The sequence below is a fragment of the Lissotriton helveticus genome, chromosome 1_1 (genome assembly GCF_964261635.1).
Source record: "Lissotriton helveticus chromosome 1_1, aLisHel1.1, whole genome shotgun sequence".
NCBI classification, from domain to species: domain Eukaryota; kingdom Metazoa; phylum Chordata; class Amphibia; order Caudata; family Salamandridae; genus Lissotriton; species Lissotriton helveticus.
Window position 1 is genome coordinate 332,117,763 of NC_136057.1, and position 24,685 is coordinate 332,142,447.

The window sequence follows — 24,685 nt, forward strand, 5'->3', positions numbered from 1 at the left end:
CCGTATCGTTGTTGACTATAGCTCTCAGATGTTGGAGCATTCTGACATGTACCTGTAACTTTGTTCTGCCTACATATTGGAGGCCACAGGTACATGTCAGAACGTATACGGTGTACTCAGTTTTGCAATTATACGAACCATGGATTATGGTTTCGTAAGGGCTGAACGGAGTTTTATATTTGGTAGTGGAGGTTCCAAATTTGCAGGCCCCACAAGATGTGCATTTGAGAAACCCATCTCTGGGATTGAGCCACATGGTTTTGGTGTTTTTGGAAGTTTCTGGGTTCCTCTACGATATGTGATAGTAGGAGTGTTCAGTATTTCTGGAGCTATAACAGCATCAGTCAAAACTATGGGCCAATTCTGATTGATGATTGATCGAATTTGGCGGTGTTGTTTGTTAAACGTGAGAACGAGCCTTGGTGTGTTGTTTGCATTGGTAGGTTCTGTGGTGGCAATAGGAGGGTCTAGTAATGATTCCCTGGGTCTCATGTTTACTTTGGTCAGTGCCTGATTGAGGGTAGATGTTTTATAGCCTCTCTTACGAAATCTCTCAAGTGCTACCCTTTTGCATATCTCTTGTTGTTCAATGGTGCTACATATTCGCTTGATTCTGAGTAGTTCACCATAAGGTATGCTTTGAATTAAATGTTTGGGGTGGGCACTCATCGCATCTAGAAACTCAACCTGCTTACTGGTTATATGTGAGGTGAATTTCAAATTAACCTGATTGTTATTGAGATTATTGATAAACATTTTAGCACTGTCATCATTACCACACCACACAATGAAAACATCATCAATAAAGCGTAGCCAATATTTGACATGACTGTTACACTGTTCCAGATGTTCCACTTTGAGGACCTGCTCCTCCCACCAGCCTACCATCAAACAGGCATAGCTGGGGGAGAAGCAGGATCCCATTGCTACTCCCCTCTGTTGTTTGTACATCTGTGTTCCAAACATGAAATAATTATTGCTTAGACACCATTCAATGCTTTTGATTATGATTTTGTTGTGCTCATAGCACTCAGCTGATTTGTTATTTAGGAAGTGCTCGATTGCCTGGAGCCCCACATCATGACCAATGCATGTATATAATGATTTGATGTCTAAAGTTATTAGTCTCATGCTGGCATCCCATTCAATGTTTCTAATTTTGTTTAAGAAATCACCCGTATCTTTAACATAGGTTGGAAGGTCTTCAACCGAATCCTGTAGGTAGTAGTAGACATATTGTGCTAAGTGTTCTCCAACACTATTGATTGCTGCTATAATTGGTCGACCAGGAATGGGGCTGACATCTTTATGGATCTTTGGTACAAAGTAAATAGAGGGAAAAGTTGGATTTGCACTCCATAAGAAATCAAATTCTTCCTTGGAAATCATACCATCACGTTTAAATTGTTGTAAATGTTTTCTAAGTGTCTCTGTAGCATTGGTGTACTCTTTGGTGTTTGTCTTTTTGTAGCACACTTTGTCCGAAAATTGTCTGTGAGCTTCTTTTAGGCAGTCACTTTTAGGCCAAAGGACTATATTGCCTCCCTTGTCAGATGGTTTTATAATCACTTCGGTGTTTTTGCTGAGTCTGTCCATGAGTTTGACATATTCCATCTCATTATGACATTTCCTTTTTTGTTTGTGATTGAGACAATAATACAGTTGTTTAATGTCATCTGTTATTCTCTCATGGTAGATGTCTATCGCATTTTTGGGCATTTGTGGAACAAAAGTAGGTTTTCTCTTGAAAGGACTGCTGCCCGCTCCTCTTTGTGCTATTGCAGCCTGTTTCAGTTGTTGTTGGGTTGACATCTCTGGATCATTCTCATCATTGTCAGAAACTATTGATTATACTGCTAGAAGTAACGGAATGTCTGTGACTGACAAATTGCTTTTCCTGGATTGATCTGCAGTAGTTGTTGTTTGTCTATTCGCTAAACCATTTTTCACAGTAAAGAATTTAATTAGTTTGAGTTTGCGAATATAGTTAAAGATGTCTATCCTAGTTTTAGCATAGTTAAAGTTATTGAGCTGACAGTATGATAGGCCTAGATTTGTTGTTCTTTTGCATTGAGTTTCATGTTGGTCAAATTTATCATTGTTTTGTCGTCTTCATCAGTCTTTATTTGTTACCAACATCCACTTCTTGGCTTTGAATTTGTTTTCTTTACGCCTTTCTCTCCTTTTGGCGTTTCTGCTTTTGTTTGAGGCTGTATCGTTTTCCGGGGTCTTAAGGTGTTGCGCCGGTTCTCCACCAAAAAAGCAATTTCTTCCCCCAAATCTAACCTTCTGGTTTCCACATTTTCCTCTAGCTCACTTCTGTTGCTGCCAGTGGAACTTATCTCGCTATAAGTGGAGTCTGTGTCAGAGCTGGCCTCTCTTGAGCATCCTGCTAATGAAGGTTTTTGTTGTGTATTTTCTTGTGCACTATTCTTTGTGGGGTTAGATTTGAATTTTTTTGCCGTATCGTATTTGCGCGCAAATGTATACATTCGGCCCTGCTCGTAATCAGCTAAGTCTCTGGCAAACTTGTAGACCTTACATTGTTTAATTTTCTCTTCCTGTTTTAACAGTCGCTCTTGTATGTCCTTACGTGTCTTAGTAATTAGGTCATTAGGTTCCAGTTTGCTTAGCGCCACATTGATACTATCAATTTTAGCAAATAATTTTATTCTGTCCGATTCCGCATATTTTATTAGTATATGCACAAGGTTCATAGAGGCCTCCAAGTTGCTTGTGCCCCACTCTTTCAGCATGTTGGGGTCCGGGTCCTCGTAGCTTGGAGCTAAAAGAATATGAAGCCCACGGAGCACCCTGCCAGCTTCCTCATATTTACTGAGGGATTTCTTCTCCCACCATTTGGTGACTTCTACCCGCATGCATTTCTCTAATCGCTTAAGTAGTGTCTTAGCAGTGTCATCAACTTTTACATTCATGTTATTCAAATCCCTGTTTTCCCGCGTTGTAAGTTTAGGCAGGTTGCTGAACAACTCGTCAGCCGCTGCTTCCCGAGGGCGGACCTCGTCCGCTGACATTGTGGCTATATGTATACTTTGTGCTTGCTCCAGTCGTGAGCTCACTGAGCCTGCCCACATCTACCCACCGAGTGAATTAGTACCCAGATACTGACCGCCGTATGTGCATAAACTGGAGAGTCCTCCGACCCTACCACAGTTTTGCACCTGTTCAGTACCAGTCTTTCTACATCACTCGGGGGCTGCCGCTGGGGTAATCCTTTCAGGAAGACAGTTCAAAGCAAGGTTGTAAGCGGCTGCCTCTTCTGGGGTAGGGAGTCCGTGAACGGACTCAACCAGTTATCGCTGGATAATAACCGACTTGTATTCTCCAAACACTCTCTTGCACTACAGCCAGTAATGCACCGAGAAACGGGAAACGGACACCAAATCATGTGGTTGTAGCAGGTCTTTGTTTATTTTGCCACAGTCAGATGTGTTTCGAATACCGAAGTATCCTTGTTCACTAGCGGAAACACAGGGGCATATTATCAAGGGGCTTTATCTCCGCTTTTTTGGCTTTAAAAGCCAAGAAAGCGGAGATAAAATTATCTCCCTATTACCAAGCTGTCGCTAACACCAGTTAGCGTCAGCTAATAGGAGATAGTGACCATCTTGGGCCCCGCTTTGCATGTCAGTGATGTTTATCACTAATGACATGCAAAGTGGGCGTGCCAAGATGTTAGCGACTGAAAACAGTCGCTAACATCGCTATCTCCTATTACCAACTTTTGGAGATATTCGCGCTAAGCGCGAATATCTCCAAAAGCTAACACTTGCCCAGGAGCAGTTCTTAGCCATGTTATCCAATGGGTGGTGGATAACATGGCTAAGAGCATTTGCTCGATAATGCATGAATATCGCTGACTTTTCAGCGATATTCATGCATTGCGGCCGTTTTTTATCGCATTTGCGATAAACCTTGCTAATAGCAAGGTTTATCTGCGATAAAAATCGCCGATTTGCGGCGATAATTTTTGTCTCTAAACAAGTTAGAGACAAAAATTATCTCTATTGGTTGGTAATATGCCCCCCAGTCCGCTCACTGTTTTTATGCCGTGTTTTTTTCTCAGTGAAGCTTCCACCCCCATAACGTGGTACATAGAAAAGACACTCATAGCTAAACCTTGTATCGTAGCTTGTGTGCACAAATGACAGCATTGAGCAGACATTTCAAAATACATTATGCAGGCATCACATTTGTTGATAACCATTTTGTGCTTAAATGCGAGGCATGGTACTGGGTGCGAGTCAATCAGTTTACACATAACTCGAACTGAAACATTAAACTAATTAAACATTGAAATCAGTAATTGAATAAATATATAAATATATAAATAGTTGAATAAATAGCAATTCTATATACAATGATGATATAAGAATTGTTATTGATCAGTTCACTCCTGTACCTTTAAAAGAATGATATGTCAGAATAAATTCCGACATGTACTCCACTTGCCTGCAAAATACTTACATTTTCATTGTAAAGGCATGCATGGTAAAGGTGTCCTTGGTAAAGGCAAATGCCTTGTAATGGATGCGCCGTAAAGGTAATGCATGGTAATGACCACGTTGTAAATGCTGTGTCCCGGAGCGTATACATTACTCTCATGCTTACTTTTAATAATGTATGAAATTTTATAAAGTGTGAAATAATGTATTTTCAGAATCTTGGTAACTAACGTGTGACATGCATGCTTATGTTTACATTGACTTCAATAAGCACGTTTTCATCTATTTCTAGCTACTTCAAGAGAACCATGGATGTAGTGTTGCAGTTCTTCCCTCAGATGATATTTATTCTATGTCTATTTGGATACCTTGTTTTCATGATCTTCTACAAATGGTTGAAGTTTGACTGCCAGACGTCCGGCTATGCGCCAAGCATCCTCGTCCACTTCATTAATATGTTTATGTTTACTTATGATACTCCAAGCAACGCACCCCTATATGAAAACCAGGTAAGACAAGGATCAGTTACTATGTGATTAATCTTTTCTTGTGACTTAGGTTGTAGAAGTTTTTGGAAGAATATTCTAAACTGACCATGAGGCAAAAAAACTTGTCTAGCTCTGCCTCCCCTCTCATGGGAGAAACAATGTTGTGTTCCTCCCACAGCCTTTAAATGAGTGAGTAGGAGGAAGACCAAGTAAAGACATTAGAGGTTATTGGGACAGATGTAGAATGAGGCAGGACAGTCAGGTTCTTGCCCCTACACTGCACCACTACTTCCTTTTCTCCTTAAATAATTGTGGGGCATATTATCAAGGGGGTTTATCTCTGCTTTTTTGGCTTTAAAAGCCAAGAAAGCGGAGATAAAATTATCTCCCTATTACCTAGCTGTCACTAACACCAGTTAGCGACAGCTAGTAGGAGATAGCGACCATCTTGGGCCCCACTTTGCATGTCAGTGATATTTATCACTAATGACATGCAAAGTGGGCGTGCCAAGATGTTAGTGACTGGAAACAGTCGCTAACATCGCTATCTCCTATTATCAACTTTTGGAGATATTTGCGCTAAGCGCAAATATCTCCAAAAGCTAACACCTGCCCTGAGCAGTTCTTAGCCATGTTATCCAATGGGAGGTGGATAACATGGCCAAGAGCATTAGTTCGGTAATGCATGAATATCGCTGACTTTGCAGCGATATTCATGCATTGCGGCCATTTTTTATCGCATTTGCGATAAACCTTGGTAACACCAAGGTTTATCTGCGATAAAAATCGCCGCAGCTCAGCGGTAAATTTTTGTCTCTAACCAAGCAATAGCGATAATTATTGCTATTGCTTGGTAATATGCCCCTGTGTGTTGCCAAGCCATTGATAGCACAAGGCAGGTAGATCTGTGAATAATTCAGGAGGAAGCCTGTTAGACAGGATAGCTCTCTCTCCCCCCAGATACCTGGCCAATCCAGTAAAGTTAAAGGATGTGTCAATAGTGGGAAGAAAATACAGGAGATACTCTGGTAGGTGGTAATAAGAAAACAGCAAGTAAGTGGGGGAACGAACATCGAGATTAGAAAGGCTGTTGTATAAAGCAACACTGTAACTAATGACTAGGATTCCGATATTTTAACGGGCACGAAGATACCACTAGCTGACAAAAACATAAAGCAAATACTGTTGCAAAGTTGAAGCACAATTGATTGACAGGACTTTGAAATTAAATAGCAATGAGATTCCTAGAAGAAATAGTCTATGTTTATTTTGCAAATGTGGATCGCAATATTATGTTTTGACAAACTTTCTGTCATAGGTCGCTAATTATATTGCAATCCAGGCTGTGGGGACTTAAAAGTGCCTTATTTGTGATCTACATGGAAAATGTTTGTTGGTCTTAGTCCATTTACTCATGATGAAGTGCACACACACACAAATATTTGTCATAACTTAACAATAATGTCCTTATTACAAGGTCTGACTAGTAGTGTCCAATTGGGCACAAACAGACTTTTGTGCCCATATGGGCATGACAAGCTGCGCAAAATATGTGCAATGTGAGATTTTTTGTTTTGTGCAGTTCATGCCAAGTAATACCTTACTAAGAGGCCTATTAGGATGGCGGACGGACCTGCACCGTCTGCCACCCTGAGGTGGAGGGACCGTCCGCAGGGGCAGCCGCGGTCCCTCCGGTGCAGTTAGGATGTGACCGCCACCCTGACGGTCACATCCTGTATCTTTAACCTTGCAGCGGGTGTTGCTTGAAGCAGCACCCGCCGCAAGGTTAAAAATGCATGCGTTGCATTTACATGCACAAAGCAGCAGGCACCGCGCGGTGCCTGCCACGTTGTGCATGTAAATGATGGGGGGAACCATAGGTACCCCCCATGTGCACCCCCACCCCCAACACCCTGGGGGCCCGCAACGGGTCCCCAAACACAAAAGACCACATGCTTTTCCACGGCAGAAAAGCTGCAGTGAAAAAGCATGTTTCAGCCTGCATCCTAATATGGCTGGCGGTGTCTTACAGACACCGCCACCATATTTGCCAGCATACACCGCGGATCAGCGGCGGACGGACTTGCCGTCCGCCGCCGATCCCACCGCCATCCTAATGTGGCGGTGGGTGTTTCCAATGTCCACGGCGGTGAATCCGCATCCTCCAGGCCGGCGGTAGTCACCGCAATCCTAACTGGCCCCTTAATCTGTACGGAGAAAGGTAATTGAAATGGGCAGGGTTTGCATCGTAGGATATTTATTTATAGCCAAAAATGCTAGAATAATTCCTCCCATATTTTAGGGGCCCTGGAACACATCCAATAAACATATCAAAGAGGAAGTAGGCTTTCACAAATGTAGAGAACCAACCCTAAAAGCCTATTGGAGGCAGTGTTTTCCAAATGTTATCCTCGCTGTTAAAAAACCCTTCTCAAAACTTCATTGCAGCACCTATTGCAATTTGCTGCCTCACCAGTGCAATAACAAGGAGATCAGCCTGATAGACTTTACAATAGTAGAATTACAAAATAAGGATTCAGGAGCTTTTAATGGAATGATGCAATATACTGGCAGGTTGTATAACAATCTTTCTTGAGTATTGGATGTTTCACATACTAGAATCTTTCCCTTTCGTCGAAGTGGGAGTCAAGTTGTACAATAGTTAAGCTGTATAGTATGCTACACATAGCCTATAATGACAATGAAACATTCACTTTAATAACGTATGCACATAATTTAAAAGAAACCAAACTTCAGCCAATCAGGTGACATCACCATCTAGAACACTCCCCACAGAGGCTTATTCCCTCAGATTTTCTACTGCATGTCGAGTGAAAGGAGTATCCCCGAGCTCTGCTCAGTTCTTTAACTGTATTATTCATTTAAACACTTTTTTAACCCATAACTACCATATACGGACTATTAACATTTCAGAGCCATCAAGGAAAGGAATTTTCAGACCCTTGGGAATCTATGGGAAAAAATACTTTTTTCTGAAGACCCACACAAAGAGTGTATCTACTGCCTACACCCTGCCCACAAGGTAAAGGACTGTAAAATCTGCTACACTATTTCCTCGAAAACTCTTAAAGATAGGGAAGAGAGAATTCTCTTATGGCTACCAAAATTGAAATCAAGAAAGTCTGTTCTTTCTGAGGAGGAGGATACTGAGGATTCAACTTACTCTCAAGTAAGGTCATGAAAATGGGAAACATTGTGTGACCACGTCATCAGACGCATCTAGGAAGGCATTAAAAATGACTTATCATGAGTCTAAAACAGACAGTTCTCACAGGGAGAAAAAAGAAAAAATCTCCTCAGAAACTGTGAGGTCAGAGTCTACCACTCTGTTCTCCAACTTGGCTATACTCTTACAGAAATCCTCCTCTGAACTATTGAAAATAAAGGCTAATCTGGCTTTAAAAATGTCGGCAAATACATCATCATAAATACCAAAGGCGACGGAAACGTCGAAATCCATGTCGTTGATGACACCGTTGACGACAATCACATCAATAACATCATCACCATCTTTCACATCGGCAAAGACATGGTAGACGAGGACTCCGTTGACAATGACGATCCAGTTGATGAAAAAACGATTGACGAAACCATCATAGTTGACAGTAAAACCAGCAAAGAAGCTTTCACCACCAGTAAATACAACCATGGAGTTCACAACAACTTTGTCAACTGTAGCATCAATGAGGGATATACCATCTCAAGAATGTTTGCTTCCCTAGCATTTATCGCAAGCAAAGGTCTCTCCTAACCCGCCAAGTCACCTTCTTGATGAGGATGATTCAGACAATGAGGGTCCGTTTGAAGTGCCCCATAGCCTTTCTGGGCTAAATGTCAAGTATCAGGAGGAGGATGAGGAAGAGTATTACAAAGATTACTATGTTTCACAACAACAAAAATACATGGAAAAGCCTAAACAATATGTCAAACATTTCCAACACTATAGTCACTCTTCATCACCCCAAGAAGGCATGTTTTATGTTCCTTTAGCCCTAGTTAAAGCCCACCAAGGCATTTTGCATGATTAATATAAAAGACTCCCGAACCCACTAAGGCAATAGATCCAATGTAGCCCATGCATCAACTTCCTGCTCCAACTCCGAGAACTTCTCATCCTTTACCTCCACGTCGAACACCTAGAATGACTCTAGCTTCTAACATTGCAGTGCCTCCTAGGGATGACCCACTCTCCTCAGATGATGACAGACATAAGGGGGAAATCCCTGTCAATCAATGTATTCCCAATGAATGGGATGACTATTGCCTTCTGACTCCATCTCTACAGATGGCGAACTCTCAACCTGATGATATTGGAGGTTTCCATAAACTCATGGAAAGAGCTGCAAAAAGATTTCACTTGCCTTTGATGGTTCAAAAATCAGGATTCTATTCGCATAATTTGTTTAAGAGCCTACAAAGAGATCAATCAGAGCAATCCAAACAGTTGATTATACTTGGGAGGAAGGCACAACAATTATGAAAAATCCAGGTACATTCGCTGCCATCCTGCCATGGATTGACAAGAAATATAAGGCACTGGAGAACTTGCCTGCATGTTTGATTGGGCGCCCAAGACCAGATTTTATGATAACACAGGCGGCTCAGCGCCAGTCCAAGAATCCTTTGATACCCATATCAACTCTGCCAGACAGAGAAGGCAGGCTCCTGGATGATATTGTCAAAATATTTTCTACAACGTCATATTCCATTTCTGGCAGTACAAGTGATCCGGGAAGCCATTTTAAAACATGTGCTAGACACTAGTGAAAATGAGTTCCCCAGCTACATCATGGCTCCATTGAACCTGAAGATGTTTGATATCAAACAGCTGGTATTAATAAGCTCACTCTAATTCCAGTGTTGAGTATATTAATACATGCACCCAGGCGTCACCGTAGAGGTGCACCCTCAAAACCTACCAACTACTAGTGTGATAGCTGACTGGTCTTAGTCAGCCTACCACCAGAGACAAGTTCCTTACCCCAAGGGTGATGGCGTTTGCTCTCAGGAGGTGAGAAACAAAGCTTGCTTGGGCAGGAGGTGTTTAGACCCCATCTCACAGGATGACCTGCTGTAGCAGGCTGGCTCAGTATACACACTAATTTTAGTGAAGCACCTTGCACTACTCCAGACAACCCTTATGGTGACTTTAGTGATCCTAGGCAACCATAGAAAGCTCCCTAAGTGTTTGCTGTGGACATCAGCCTTCAGGCTTATTCCATAAGGAGTGTTAGGCAGCTTGTTTTACCAGATCTAATCATATATTATAGGTCAACTGAAAAAGATCCACACAGTGTATTTATAAAAATATGTCTATTTATTATATAACACTCACTAACACATTGGTATATCTCCTACCTGAAGATATCAACACAATTACACACAATACTTCAATTGATAGCAGGTCTGTACGCACAATACACAGTGATCTCCAGGGGGAGACCAAACCTTATACTAAGAAAGTGGAATGAGAACTGTGACAAAAGTTGGGGCTCAGACCAGGAGAATCAGAAGAGCAGGGAATACAAGGAGCCACTCAATGTAAGTCCTCAGGAACCACACAGAGGCTGTGTGCAGAGTAGAAACACAGCTGCGTAACCAATAGAAATCAAAGGGAAAGCCACGGTTGCAGTTTTGAAGAAGCAGGACCCTTCCCAGCAGAACCTGAAGAAACCCAGAGGATGACAGAAGGTTGGAGAGTCACCGTACCCATGGATACCCCAGGAATGAGGACACCTATATTGGAAGCCGAGAGCAAAGGTGGGAAGTGATGTTGGAAACTTCCATAGATCACAATGTAGGACTTCAGAAAAGATGTCACTGGTAAAGACTGTGCAAGAGTCTGGTGGAATCCAAGGGTGGATTTTTGAAGATAAGAACCTGCAAGCAGAGAGGAGAGTGTTTATGCCACTTGAGGTGACCAGGAGGCATGGAACAGCAATGACCACTGATGACAGTAGATGCAGGAGTGATGCCGGTGACCTTTTCATTGCAGCCCTTTCACCTGGCGATTCCCCCCATACTCACTTTTGGATCCTGTTTTCAAATCAGAAATGGGGGAGGCTATAGACACATTTTTTACATGCAATATAGGGGCAGTGAACACATTCAAGGTGGTATGGGAAACATTTAAGTTTTACATCCGTGGGATAGCCATGACCAAACATGCAGGAGCTCTACGAGCACTCGAAAAGCGGCTTTCGGACTTGGAGAGCACCCTCAAAAATTTGGAACAGCGGCTCAATGAAGGTGCAAATGAAAATGTCATGGACGAGCTCCAAACAATGTTAGCAGAGTAGCATAAAGCGGCAGACTCTGAGCTCAAACACCTAGGCAAGTATGCAACAGCCCGCATGTATGGAAAAGGCGAGCGCCCAGGTGGGGTTCTGGCCTCGCTCCTGAAGAAACGCAGGGAGGCAACCATGGTAGCTGAGCTTAATAGTGGAGAGGGGGAGGTTCTAACTGGCGAGACGAAGATCGCTGATAGGTTTAAGCAGTACTACTCAACTCTATATAGTTCACAAAGTGCAGCTACAGATGCTGCTGTGTTAGAATACTTGACGCACATTAAGTTGCCCTGGTTAACCAATGAACACAGAGAATACCGTATGCATCCATTGGAGCTGGAGGAAATCCGCTCAGCACTGGCAGGGATGAAATCCGACAGCGCGCCGGGCGTCGATGGCATAACACTGAACCTTTATGAAGAATTCAAAGATCTGTTGGTTCCCGCACATGGCCACGCTGTTCGAAGAGATGTGCTGTGACTGTATTATGCCGCCTTTGATGAGGGAGGTGGTAATTGTAGCTATCCTGAAGCCCCCAACTGAATGCTCATCATATCAACCACTGTCGCTGCTGAACGTTGATACCGAGATTTATGCCAAGATCTTAGTGACCAGACTAGCTCCACTGATCACAATGCTAGTGGCTCCAGAACAGGTAGGATTTGTTCCCAGCAGAAACTTGACTTACAACTTGAGAACGGTGTTCGGGGCGATTTAGCACAGTAGGCAAGATGTACAAGCAGTGGCAGTGTTCCTGGACATGGAAAAAGTATTCGATCTGTCGAATGGCCTTTCATGCAACAGGTCCTGACGAGACTGGGGCTGGTAGGCCTCTACCTCCAGAAGGTTGGAGTCTTATATAACTCCCCCACTGCCAGAATCAAAATTGGCAACTTAGTCACTACCCCAATCCGCATAACCAGAGGTACTCGACAAGGGTGCCCACTATCTCTGATACCATAATCCCTAGTGGCGGAACCGCTAGCCTGCGCACCACGGACATAGGGGTTTGCACTTCCCGGGGTACGAGTTGATCATATCCGCATATGCCGATCATACGCTGCTTTATGTAAGAGACCCTGACCACAACCTGTCACCAGCGTTGAGAGAAGTAGTTAAGTTCGGAACGGTGTCGGGACTTCAGGTCAATTGGACAAAATCAAAAAAATGTCCTCTTACTCCCGCCATCAGGCCTTTCATACTAGATTACCCACTAAAATGGACAGCGGAGCATGTCACTATCAGGGAGTCAAGATTCACACTGATTCGGAGGTAGTGTTCCGAGAGAACTTCGGAGTAGCTATTGGCAGGTTGGAAGATGGGATTGAAAAATGGATAGGACTTCCAATGTCTTTAGCAGGCAGAGTTTCGATTATGAAAATGGTAATACTCCCCCGTTTTTTGTTTCTATTTGCCAATATCCCAATGGCCCTCCCTAGTTCCTTCTTTCGCACGCTTACTTCGTTACTGATCAGGTTAGCTTGGGCGGCGAAGCACGCACAAGTCAAATTGGATATCCTCACACTTCCCAACCACAAGAGGGGGCTAGGCACCCCAGACCTAGTCTTATACTAGAGGGCGGCGCAAAGTGCATATGCATATCACTGGATACACGGTATACCTGGTACTCCCCACATACAGATAGAGAAGGTAGTGGTGCTGCCTCTTCCATTGCCGGCATTGTTATTTAAACTGCCAGATCGCAAAACGGGGATCAGGGACTCCATAAATGCACCTACGCATGCCTGGCAACACCAATTGAAACTCCAAGCTGGGGCTATATTATACTCCCAGTTGACCCGCTGGACTGGTGCCAATAGCTAGCTCCATGCAGTGAAAAGGGGATAGTCCGGGCACTCAGCTCTATAGATACTCGGACAATTGGGGATATGTTCATAGAGGGTAGGGCAAAGAAATGGGAGGAGGTAGGAGTCAGTGGTCACAAAGACACGTTGCTCAACAGATTTCAGTTCCACAGAACTAGACATGCGATGTTGGATCTCTTAGGCAGTGACCTAGCAGAACCCCTGAACTGGCTCCTCTCACACACATGATAAAATCTGACTCCCCAACCAAGATCGTGTCCACTATTTATAAACAGTCCCAGGTGTAAACGGTCCACCACTACACAAAGGCTAGAATCACATGGCACGTAAAATTAGGTAGAGAGTTAGACGACAAAACTTGGAAGTATTGTTGGAAGAGCACGAAATACATCTCCCTAAATGGTGGGCACATTTTGATCTATTTCAATTTTTTAAATAGAGTCTACTATATGCCAGAGAGGTTCTGCAGATATGGGTGGCAGGATACTGCGAAATGTGAACGCTGCAGGCAACCCAAGCGGACTTTCTAGCCTGGACATGCCCGGGAATTGCCAACTTCTGGGTCTTATTTTTTAAAGAGCTGGGCGACACTGTAGCCATGACACTCACACCTGATCCCACATTAGCGTTATTGGGGTATTCCAAGAACTTACCAAAAGCAATTAGGAGACTGCTGGGTATGGATCTTTCGATAGGCAGACGCAGGTTTGCGTGCTGTTGGTCGCGTGGCCGACCCCTACCATCGCAAGCTGGTCAAGGGATATGGGGGGATATTCTCAAGAACGTGCGATCGAAAATAGGTTAACACAATCTCTCATATCGCCGTCTCCCATGGGAAAATAACTCTGTGTTAACGTCACATTCTCAACATGGCGGTAACATGCGATAGTGTCCAGATAACGCGTCAAATGTCTGCTATAACATTACCGGGTCAGAGCTACAAATCCAAACCCGAACATGAAAAAACTTGCGTTGGGCCCAACCACGATGACAAAATCAGCGATAAGCCGTGCCAGGCCTGCAATTTACACACGTCAAGCGGGAAAAATATAAAAGCAGAAAAAAACACAAACAAAAACAAACCAGCAGCGAAGCACAATGGAGGTGGCTGGAGCAGGAACAGAGGAAGACCAGACGCTCACAAGCCCCTCAGAGGCCCGGGCCGGGACCTTGGGGTCAGGGAAAGGTAAGGACAAGAAGAAGAGGAAGACGCGGTTCAGTCTGCAGGAAAACAGGGTCCTGATAACAGAGGTGTTAAAATACCATCGACAACTGTTTGTCACCTCCAATATATCATTGGTGACAAAAATGGAATATTGCAATCTATCGTGGACAAGGTGAATGCAATCAGAGTGCTGAGTAGTACAATGGAAGAGGTCAAGAGGCGTTGGAATGATGTGAATCGCAAAACCAAGCGGGAAATCAGCAACAACCAGAAGGCAGCAATAAAGACTGGAGGTAGGAGTCCAGCGGCACAGGAGGAGCTGGTCGAGGTGGAGGAAATGGTGAACACAGTCATCAGTGTGGAGACGGTGGCAGGAGTTGGGGGACAGACACTGCTCGACAGGAGCCGACACAGCAGCAACAGGGTGAGCAATGACCAGGGACTGGGGGACAGTGGAAGATGGACGCAATGGCACACATGCACAATTAAGCATAGCACAGTGCACACTCACAATGACTCTGGAGCATGTCCCTGATCCCCTTGGCACACTGCAGCACACCTAGAAACTGCAAGTAGGCCCCCGTCAACTATGTGCCCAGAGGGGGCCCTCCCCACATATCACAAATCTCACAACAAACTCATGCACATGTGCTGAACCCAGCAAAGCTGCAGGTCCGTGACCCACACTGACAATGCAAGTCACTGCAGTCCCATTATCATGACATGGTGCAAGCCACAACACTGAGGTGGCTGAGTGTGGACCAACAAGACATCTGCGGACAAACCATGCCCAAGAGTCCCAACTCCCACCAAGAGCCCAATTTACCCAAGTCTGCAACATCTCAGCACTATATGAGCACAGAAGTGAAAGGCACACCCCCTGAAAGGGATAACGGCCATCAAAATCAGAGCTGCAGGGGTGCCTCTCCCACAATGCAGCACACACACATAAGAAGCAGAGCACATCAACATTGACAACAATGTGGTACAAACTGCAACAAGTTCACAACGGGAAACATCCTTTACAACGCAACTTTTACCACGCAGTGCCTTTACGATGCAACTTTTACAACGCAAACCATTACAACGCATTGCAGTGGGGGGCGCTCTAGGATAGGGAATAGATTTAATTTACTATCCAACACCTTCCCTACTATCCACGGGGACTAGAGTTGGATTAGTAAATTAAACTATTCACTATCCAGCGCCTCAAAGCACTATGCGTTGTAAAGGTATTCGTTGTAAATACCGAGTTGTAAAGGCATGCGTGGTAAAAGCATGCGTTGTAATGTCATACATCCGTTCACAACAGAATAGAGGACACAACTGCTGCAGCGTGTGTAGAAACAGGCGAATGGCATCTGGCATACCAGGGAAATGTGAGATGATGATGTACAAGTACAAACACACATCTGTGATGTCGAAATGTCCACTGTCCCGCATCAAATAGGCAGCTCCTCCCAAACAGTCACAATGTACATTGTCATGCAGTCTGTATGTAAACTTGTACAATGCGTCAACATACATGTGAATACAATGTTAAACTACATCTACCCTTCACATTGCAGACGGAGAATCAACACCTCATGCAGAGCAGATCCAACAACTCTTCACTGATGATAAAGAGGACCTCCCCCCTTCAACCCTGATGCCCTCCAACAGCTCATGGTCACCCTCATCACCCCACCCCCAGGAGCAGGGCAGCCCAGCTGCATCAAGGAGACCTCACCCCCTGCACAGACCACACAGCAGAAGGCACCAACCACCACGGCTGTCTTCCAGGACCCACACGAACAACACATGGACTTCCAACGAGGTGTGTTAGGGTGCCAGGAGAAGATGGCTGATCAGGTGCGTGTGGGTTCGACTGCATTGCAGCCAAACTAGATGCCATACGTGGGTGTCTAAGTCCCATCCGGGACCACGTACCGTCCCTAACGGACACCCACAGTCCACTCCATGCTCTCCAATGATCCATGGATGACATCGCTGGAGTCCTGACTCAGAGACAACGACAACTGTCTAGTCAGAGTGGCTCGAGCAGTGTCATCCGGGAGTTGGGGTACAAAGGGGGTGGAGTTGGGACACATGCGAGGACCATGGAGAACATGGAGCAGGTGCAGGCGGAAAGAATGGCTGCCATGGCTGCCCACCAGCGTGATGTAGCTGCTATCTACCATGCCCTGCAGACCCTCATCATGGGATTGTTGCCACAAGGCCTGGCGCAGATGAATGCTGCTACTGCTATGACATACAAATCTCCACCCCCTGATGTGTCAGTGCCACACAGTGCTGGAGACAGAACACCACCACCCACATGTGAGGCTCATGAAACAGCAGAGGGCGAAGATGCGGATGATTCTGCCGTACTGGTAGGAAGGAAGCAGTAGCATTCATCTGTGCCATATGACCTGTTTCTGCTTGGTTCTGCCCTCTGCATCATCACCTTCCACTGTCCCCCGATGCACTCTGCGACACTCACCTTGGACCTCGACATGGACTGCCATATTCTGTTTGGTCACCAATGACACAGCTATCAGACTGCGGACTGAACACTTCTTCTTCCTCTCCCGATGTAATTGTCTTTCCCTTAAAGACTCTGGATGGCCCTCCACGGTCCAACAATGTAAAGTTGAGTTTGCATGACCCTGTACTGCTCCAGCTACAACACTCCACCGAATGTGCATTAAACATTCAAATTCACACAGATGTGTCATGTCTCTGATCATTCAAGTGTGAAAGTATGGATGAATGTAGGGTCAGTGATTCCCCCTTATGTCCATGTTGCTCATGTTGTGGGACTTGAGCCACCGGGTGCAACATTACCGATTGCGGTCCGGGTGGTGCCGACACTACAACAGAGACACACGCATCAATTACTTCCTTGTCCAGGCCAGAACGGAACTAACGCCCAGAGCCCCGGGGTCATTGTTCACACCCCTACGCTGGACTGGCATACGCCAGACCAGCCCACTCCGCTTATCCTTACAGGGGGAGACAACAACTCTACATGTTCCAGGTCTTCCCTGTAGTAATCTGCTGATCACAGGTCTAGTTGTCAGCATACCACAGTCACTCCCTGAGGGCTGGTTTACACCCACACCACACCCATCCAGCACAAGTGTCACAGGACATGTGACCCTGCCAATGAAACGGGCCGGGCGCACGTACATGAGGCCATTTCGACTATCTATCGCAGAGTGTCCGTGTGGTCATTATTTATGCATGAGGGCCTAGAGCCCTACCATATCACATTCCCCACTGCCGGAGGTGACATGATGGCATCTGCACCACGAGACTGAATCATAAAGGGCCCATGACTTGCGGTGCACAGAGTTGGTGGCAGCTGAGGCACTTTGGCCAGCACGGGCCTACCGCCACGAGACGGTGACTTGCGGTGCACAGAGTTGGCGGCAGCCAAGGCACTTTGGTCAGCATTGGTCTACAGCCACGAGACGGTGACTTGCTATGCACAGCGATAGTGGCACCAGAGCTGAGTGGGTGTGCAGCCTGCGATGATGCGTAGGCCTCGAGACACCGTCCTGCCAATCAAGATTCGATTTGAATTGTGAGCACAGCTTGACTGCGTGTACGCCAAAGGTAGCAGGCTGCACAGACATGATTTAGCGGCGTGGTGCAGCAGGCTGCGCTTGGGCCCTGTGGTGCGGAATCCAGCGATCGGCTGAGGAGGTTGCACCGGCACGTGGTGCGCTCTCTTGGAGACCTGCCAGTGGCGCGAGGTGAGCATTGAGGCCTGGGTGCATAGGGTTGGGCAGTCATCGCTAGGCGGCGGACCGGTCTCGTGACCAGAGCTGGGGTGCTTGCAGAAGATGTAGGAATCATGCACTGCCTGGGAAGTTTGCAACGACATTGTGAACAGCCACCAGTGGTCCACTTTGGCCTGCACATTGATGGAATGTGTGTGGTTTCTGTGCAGTGTCGGCAGGGGGCACAAGTGTACATGTGTGTATTCAATTGCCCCCAACACGTGCAGGAAACCTGCTATGGTGTAGTTCCCTTGCTTGGTCTGAAGCTGCTCCTGTGCACTTTGGGGGAAGTGAAGGTGCAGGGGTATCAAGCTGATACAAAATATGATGATTACGGGTATGATAAATCCTGCCTAATGAGACCGTAACAGAAATTCGTGTGGACGTAACCTTCCTTTTTTCCTACGAAGTTTACGACCACACAAACTTATGTTATGGTCTTTTTGTGTAGGATTGATCATACCTGCTAGCCTTCCGGTTTGTCCAAGTGCAATACACTGTATAAGATTACGTTTGTGATCATACGTACACTTGACCATTGTCACCATTTATCCAACAGGTTTCTGAATAAGGACTTTCAGAATATGGAATTTTATTGGGGAGTTCCCGGACCATATGCAGTTAATTGGATCCACAAGTTGCCCTGATGAAGTTCCCTGTTGGGAATGGAACGTGTTGGCTGATGTTTTTGTGTTATTCATTTATGTTTTTGTAATAAAGAAAAGGTTTCCACTACTGTTGTCTACTGGACTTCATTACCTGGCGCACACCCATTTCTGAAACTACAATCTTGGATCTGCAGTACAGAGGTGCCAGGCAACGGCTGAGTGGGGTTGGTTGCGCAGGACCACTACAAATTGGGACTAGCATGTGGTGCGTACAGGGGCCATCCTCTTGCAGTTGTTGGTTGGAAGATGCCAGAGGCCAACAGGTGCAGCACAGCCAGCAGCTTTGTCTGCTATGTTGCTACCATCAGCCTGTGGGCAATGTGGGTCAGGATGAGGAGGATGGTGGTCCTTATGAGCCTGTAGTGGGCACTGACATCCTCTGGTATTTTTGGAAGGTCTGCAGTCTTGTTCTGCGCTGCCTCTGTGTTAGTCCGGGGGGGGGGGGGCGGTCCTGGGGGTGGGGGTGGTCCTGGGGGTGGTGGTGGTGGGTGTTGTGGCCCTCTTGGGGCTGCATGATCATAGGCTCCATGGCATCTTTTGGTCTTCAGATGTGGCTCTGGGCTGGGCTCCCTTTCATACTGCAGGTTGTGGTCCTGGTTAACACCAGTAAAAGGCATGTGTTAAATCCTTGCTGCTAACGCGCTTTATCACCTGTTTTGGATCGCATCACAGATCTGGCTGATCTTTGAAAATATCGCGCAGTGTTGTTTTCGTGTGTTTTTGCACGGGAACGCCTACTCTGCACATGATTAGCATTACTTGTCGCTCTCATCCGTAGCGATGTTTTTTGCTGAAGCTATAGCGGGAAAACTGGCGATATCGGCAGTTTGCACCAGCCTGAGAATGGGGCGATACATTTTTTGCCACTTTTGATTCGCTAAAGTGTTGATAACTTTGCGATAAATCCTTGAGAATATGCCCCATGATGTACTGCAGTACACAGACTGAAAACTATAGCAAGCTTCTCCCGAAGCGTAATCGACCTCACAATTTCTGGGCACTGTATAAGACATATCTAGCATCTAAGAATAATGAGATTGAGAGGTCAGACACCCCAGCACATGGAGAAGAGAGGCAGTGAGAAAGTGGGTAATCATATTTGAGGATGGCCTCTTGATAGGCTTGCTGAGGTCAGACTGTTAGAAAAAAGCTACTCTCTGTCCCAGTGACACGGAGGGGGGTAAACAAAAGTAGTTCTATGCGATGCCAGGACCAGTAAGCTTGGTCTGGCCGACTGGATGGCAATGTTGGTAATAATAATATGTCTTTATGTTATGCAGCCACTACAAGATATAAGATAGCCTATCAGACTGTGATATTGTGCACTAACATTTGTTTACTACACACTTACATCGATGTACTGAATGGAGTTATGTCTCTTTTGTTACTATGGAAAAGTTAATCAAAGCTTTGAAAAAAAAACTGTGCTTGGGGTGGTCCTAGGAGGATGGGACCACCACAATCGTTGAGCATGATATGCTCTTTGTGTTCAAGGCATTTGCTTGGTCCTCCACCTAGGTTAGGGAGGACCCCAAAATCATCATCTCTCTCATTGCCTGATATTTTTTTAAATCTCACTTTTGTGAAGTGGTTATATGCTTTGTAGCATGTAAAGGTAAAGTTGTTTTATCAAAGGATAGTTTTTGCATGAATTCCGTGTTATGCATATTAATAAAACAGAAGTCTTGTGTTTTCAATGTAATGTGGATTAATAAAGCAGAAATCCCGCATACCCTTAATTAAACTTCAAATAACTATCTTTACATGCTAAAGTCATCCCACAAAAATGAAACCATAACAAACAGTAGATTTAGTTAAATACTCATTCATTCTATCTTTACATGCTAAAATGCATATAGTCATCTCACAAAAGTGAAAATGAAAATATAGCATGCAGTTAGAGACGTGATGATTTTGGGGTCCTCCCTAACCTAGGGAGAGAACCAAGCAGATGCCTTGAACACAAAGAACACATCATGCTGAACGATTCTCTAGTGGTCCAATCCTCCTAGGACCCCCCCAAGCACAGTTATGGGCAAAAATACAATCCCAACCAAAGGCCCTGCAAAGCATTATGGGACGATATTCTAGAGTGCAGTGAATATTATATTATCCAATATCAAAACATTCCTCAAGGGGCAGGCTCTCAGTCTCTACTGAGAGCTAATAATATAATATTTACTGCACTCTAGAATCTTGCCCTATAATGCTTTGCTGGGCCTTTCGTTGGCATTGTATTGTTGCCCATAACTTTGCTTGGGGTGGTCCTAGGAGGATGGGACCACCACCGAATCGTTCAGCATGACGATGACAGAGAGCTCACTGAAGCAACTTTAGAGGGTGGGTGGATATAGCTGCTCTGGCTGTCTGCTCCAATAACTTGGAAAAACACAGAAACAGCCTCATATAAATGTGATCAGAGTTGAAGCTCTGAGGAATACCGGTGCAAGTGTCAATATGGTGACTGAAAAAACTGATATCCCCATAACAGAATCTGGCTGGTGAGACATTCACAGACTAAGGTCCATTTCATGGCAATGGTGTCCTTAGAGTGGGGAGGGGTTACTGGCCAAAAGAAGATGATGGTATCCTCTGCACTTTCAGTAGCCTGTCTGCTAGGAAATTATCTGGAGTACCAAGGGACAGATCATTCTGGTGCCTGGCGCTAAACGATGAGTTGGAGGAGCTTATCTCCTTATATGCAGATGATATTGTGCTATATATGGCTAGACTATACCACTCAATAGCGCAGGCGCTCCACATTTTTTAATTGTTCGGTAGCTACTCGGGCTATACGATCAATTGGGCAAAGTTGTTGATCTACCCACTCTCAGGCCCCCCGCGGGTCCCGACGAGGTTCCCAGCCTTGATTGCGGTGCACGGGTTTAAGTATTTGGGGGTATACATTACTAGAGATGAAGTGGAGTTCCTTGCTAGGAACCTGGAGACCCAATTGATACGTCTGGGAACATATGTGAATCACTGGAGGTCATTGCCTCTTTCCCTCATAGGATCAGCCTTTCCCGCCTTGAAGAGAGTTTAGGGCTTCTCCTATCTTCAACCCAGTGAATTCAGCCCCTAGTCGGTCTCTTTGTTCCTGGGACAGTGAGGGCATCACAAAGTCCTGCAAAGTCCTGCAGAAACTCCACACAGTCCTGTTGCAACCTGGTGTAAACCTTTTCGTAGTATGACGTGAAGGCCTCCGCTATATATGTGCCAGTGGAGGCCAGCGATCCCGGCTCATCTCGCACCTCGGCCACCTATGAGCGATCCCTGTCCCGGCGTTTGATCCACGCCAGTAGCTTCAAACCCATATCTCCCACGTCGTATATCCGATGTTGCGAGGCGAGGGAGTAGGCACGCCCCTCACTCTTTGCTAATGCTCAGAGTTCCTTTTGTTTTAGGGCCAACTCATGACTGTGATCAACTGAGGACGTCCAACCGACGTCGCGGTCAAGGATCTCTATCTTGCTTTCTAACTATCTGATTTGAAGGGGCTCCTCCTTTTTCTGGGCCCCAATCAGTGCTTGGGCCTGACCTCTCAGGACCATCTTATATGCTTCCCATAGTGTGAGTTGGGATTTGGCCGTGCCCCGATTTTCTGCAAAATATAACTGGGAATCCTTATGGTGTCGTCTATAAGGCACCACAGGTCTATCCTCGGGAAAGATGACCTAGTGGTCACTTCTCCTCCAAGGATGACGCTGACCAGAGAGTGGGCAGAGATTCCCTGAGCCAGGATGTTGGGATCTACAAAATGGCCCAGTTGATCCATATGTGTGAACAGGTGGTCCAATCTGGAGAAGGACCTATGTCGAGCCGAATAGAATGTGTAGTGTCTGTGAGAGGGGTGATGTGTGCGCCACAGGGCACCAAGCCCCAAGGCTGTACCAAAGCCTTGTAGTCCATATTCCCCCCTATATCCTTGCCCCTCACTCGATCGGTCCAAGTCAGAGTCCATTACAGCATTGGTGTCACCGCCCAACAGGAGGACCCCCCGGGAAAGGTCTTCCAGGAAGGATCCCAATCTTACATAAATCGTGGAGTGTAAGCCTGACGGGATGTAGCAAGAGCTCAGAACTATTGTTCGCCCCTCCCATCTACCTACCACAGCAACCATGCATCCAGAGTCCTATGTCCATGTACCCATGATTACCATAGGCAGGGTGTTACGAATCAAAATCCCCACTCCCCTGGAACCGGACGTGAACCCCGAATGGGCCACCATCTTACAGCTGAAACGGTCTAGGGCCTTACACCTATTGCCACACAGGTGTGTCTCCTGGAGGAGGACCACATCAGGGGAATGTCTTTTCAGATGCTGCGGCACTAATGTCCGCTTAAAATAGTTGCCCAGCACGTTCAAGTTCCACGTCCATATCTTAACTTGTGTCTGTTCTCCCATTCGTTGCACTGGGCCTCCACTCCTTTGGATCAACCATGTCCCACTGTTTCCCATTAGAACCATTTCCACATGTATAAGAACTAGATTTACAATGAGCAAAACAAATCCTCCCCATAAAGCCAAGCCCCCTCCCCCTTGCCTGCTCCCCCTCCCTGCCTCCCTACTCAGTGGGTCCCCAAACTACCACCTTCCAAAACTTGCAGATTGCCTGTCGCCCCATCAGCCTCAAATCAACTTGAAGAGAGAACGTAAGCCTGCAGTCAGCAGAAAGAATCATACATAGCTAACGGACGTCTCACCGAGTAAGTAGATATATTAAAGGTGCCCTTCCCCAACTCCCCGAGCCCGACCCTCCCCTTAACACTCACAGCCATTGCTGAGACCTATGAGGAACTGGGGGCCCGATTCACAGAACTAACTTAAGACAAAATCCTAAACTTACTTCTATTGGTATTCATAGAAGTTAGGATTTTGTCTTAAATTTGTCTTTAGACAGACTTAAGACAGACTTAAGACAAAATCCTAACTTAAGTCTGTCTTAAGTCTGTCTTAAGTCGGTCTTAGGACAAACTTAAGACAAAATCCTAACTTCTGTGAATACCAAAAGTAGCACGTTTAGGATTTTGTCTTAAGTTAGTTCTGTGAATCGGGCACATTACATCTAAATACCGAATCCGCAAGTATCAAAAACAATACAGTTCGGCGTCCTGGATTACCCTTCAGATTCTCACTTTAGACATAGGACCCGAAGTCAATGCCAGTTCCCCATCACTAAGGGCAGAAATCACCTCAGACAGCTGTGACCTCCATAGTCATTTGAGCGTACCCTGTTCACGCTCCCGGTTCTCCGATGTCAGTCTATCTTTATTTGGCGTATCTCGTCCGGGTTGGCTGTATTCAGATCTGCGCGGGCCACCATTTTTGCCCATTGTCCTCCAGCCCTCCAGCTAGTTGCTAGCCTCTTCAGGGGCGTCAAAGAAGTATGCCTTGCTTCCATCTAGGATTTTGAGTCACGCCGGAAAAAGCAGCATATATATATCACCCCTTGTTCTCTGAGGGTTCTCTTGACCCCTTCAAAGGACCTCCGTTGGCGCTGGATGTGAAGGGTGAAGTCTGGAAAAAAGTGAATCATGGCGTTCTCAAGCCGGAGGTCCCTAGACACCCGTGACGCCTGCAGGATGGCATCGCGATCCCTGTAGTACAGGATCCGGGCTATGATGGTGCTCGGATGGGCCCCATGCTTAGGCCTCCCTCCCAGAGCACGGTGAGCCCTTTCCACTGAAAAGTAGTTAGACAGGCGCTTTGGCTTAAGATGGTTAAGTATCAAGTTCTCCACAAACCAGTCCGTGGACGGCCCCTCCATGCCTTCCGGGACCCCATTGCCCGTCCTTCCTTGTCCTCAAGCCGGGCCTAGATGTCTGTTTGATTTTTTGTTAGGGCAGCCACTTGTTCATCAAGTCTCTTTGTTTTGAATTGGAGGCTACCAATACCACTCTCCACCTCCGCCACTTTGTTCGACATTTTCCTAAAGTCCACGCGCAGTAGATTGACCTCCTCCGTTACTGAGTCCAGATTAGGTTAATTGGTTTCAC

At 45.8% G+C, this 24,685-nt stretch overlaps 1 protein-coding gene across 14 annotated transcripts in view; it reads left to right on the forward strand.

The window, feature by feature from the left end:
* The window catches only part of LOC144804990 (V-type proton ATPase 116 kDa subunit a 4-like), a 6,844,636-nt gene that overhangs the window by 3,576,896 nt on the left and 3,243,055 nt on the right, over window positions 1-24,685 (forward strand). For all 14 annotated transcript variants that reach the window (XM_078671938.1, XM_078672103.1, XM_078672267.1 and 11 more), the window contains one exon: window positions 4,759-4,975. In XM_078671938.1, the coding sequence (XP_078528064.1) occupies window positions 4,759-4,975 (217 nt within the window). The remainder of the gene's footprint in view (window positions 1-4,758; window positions 4,976-24,685) is intronic.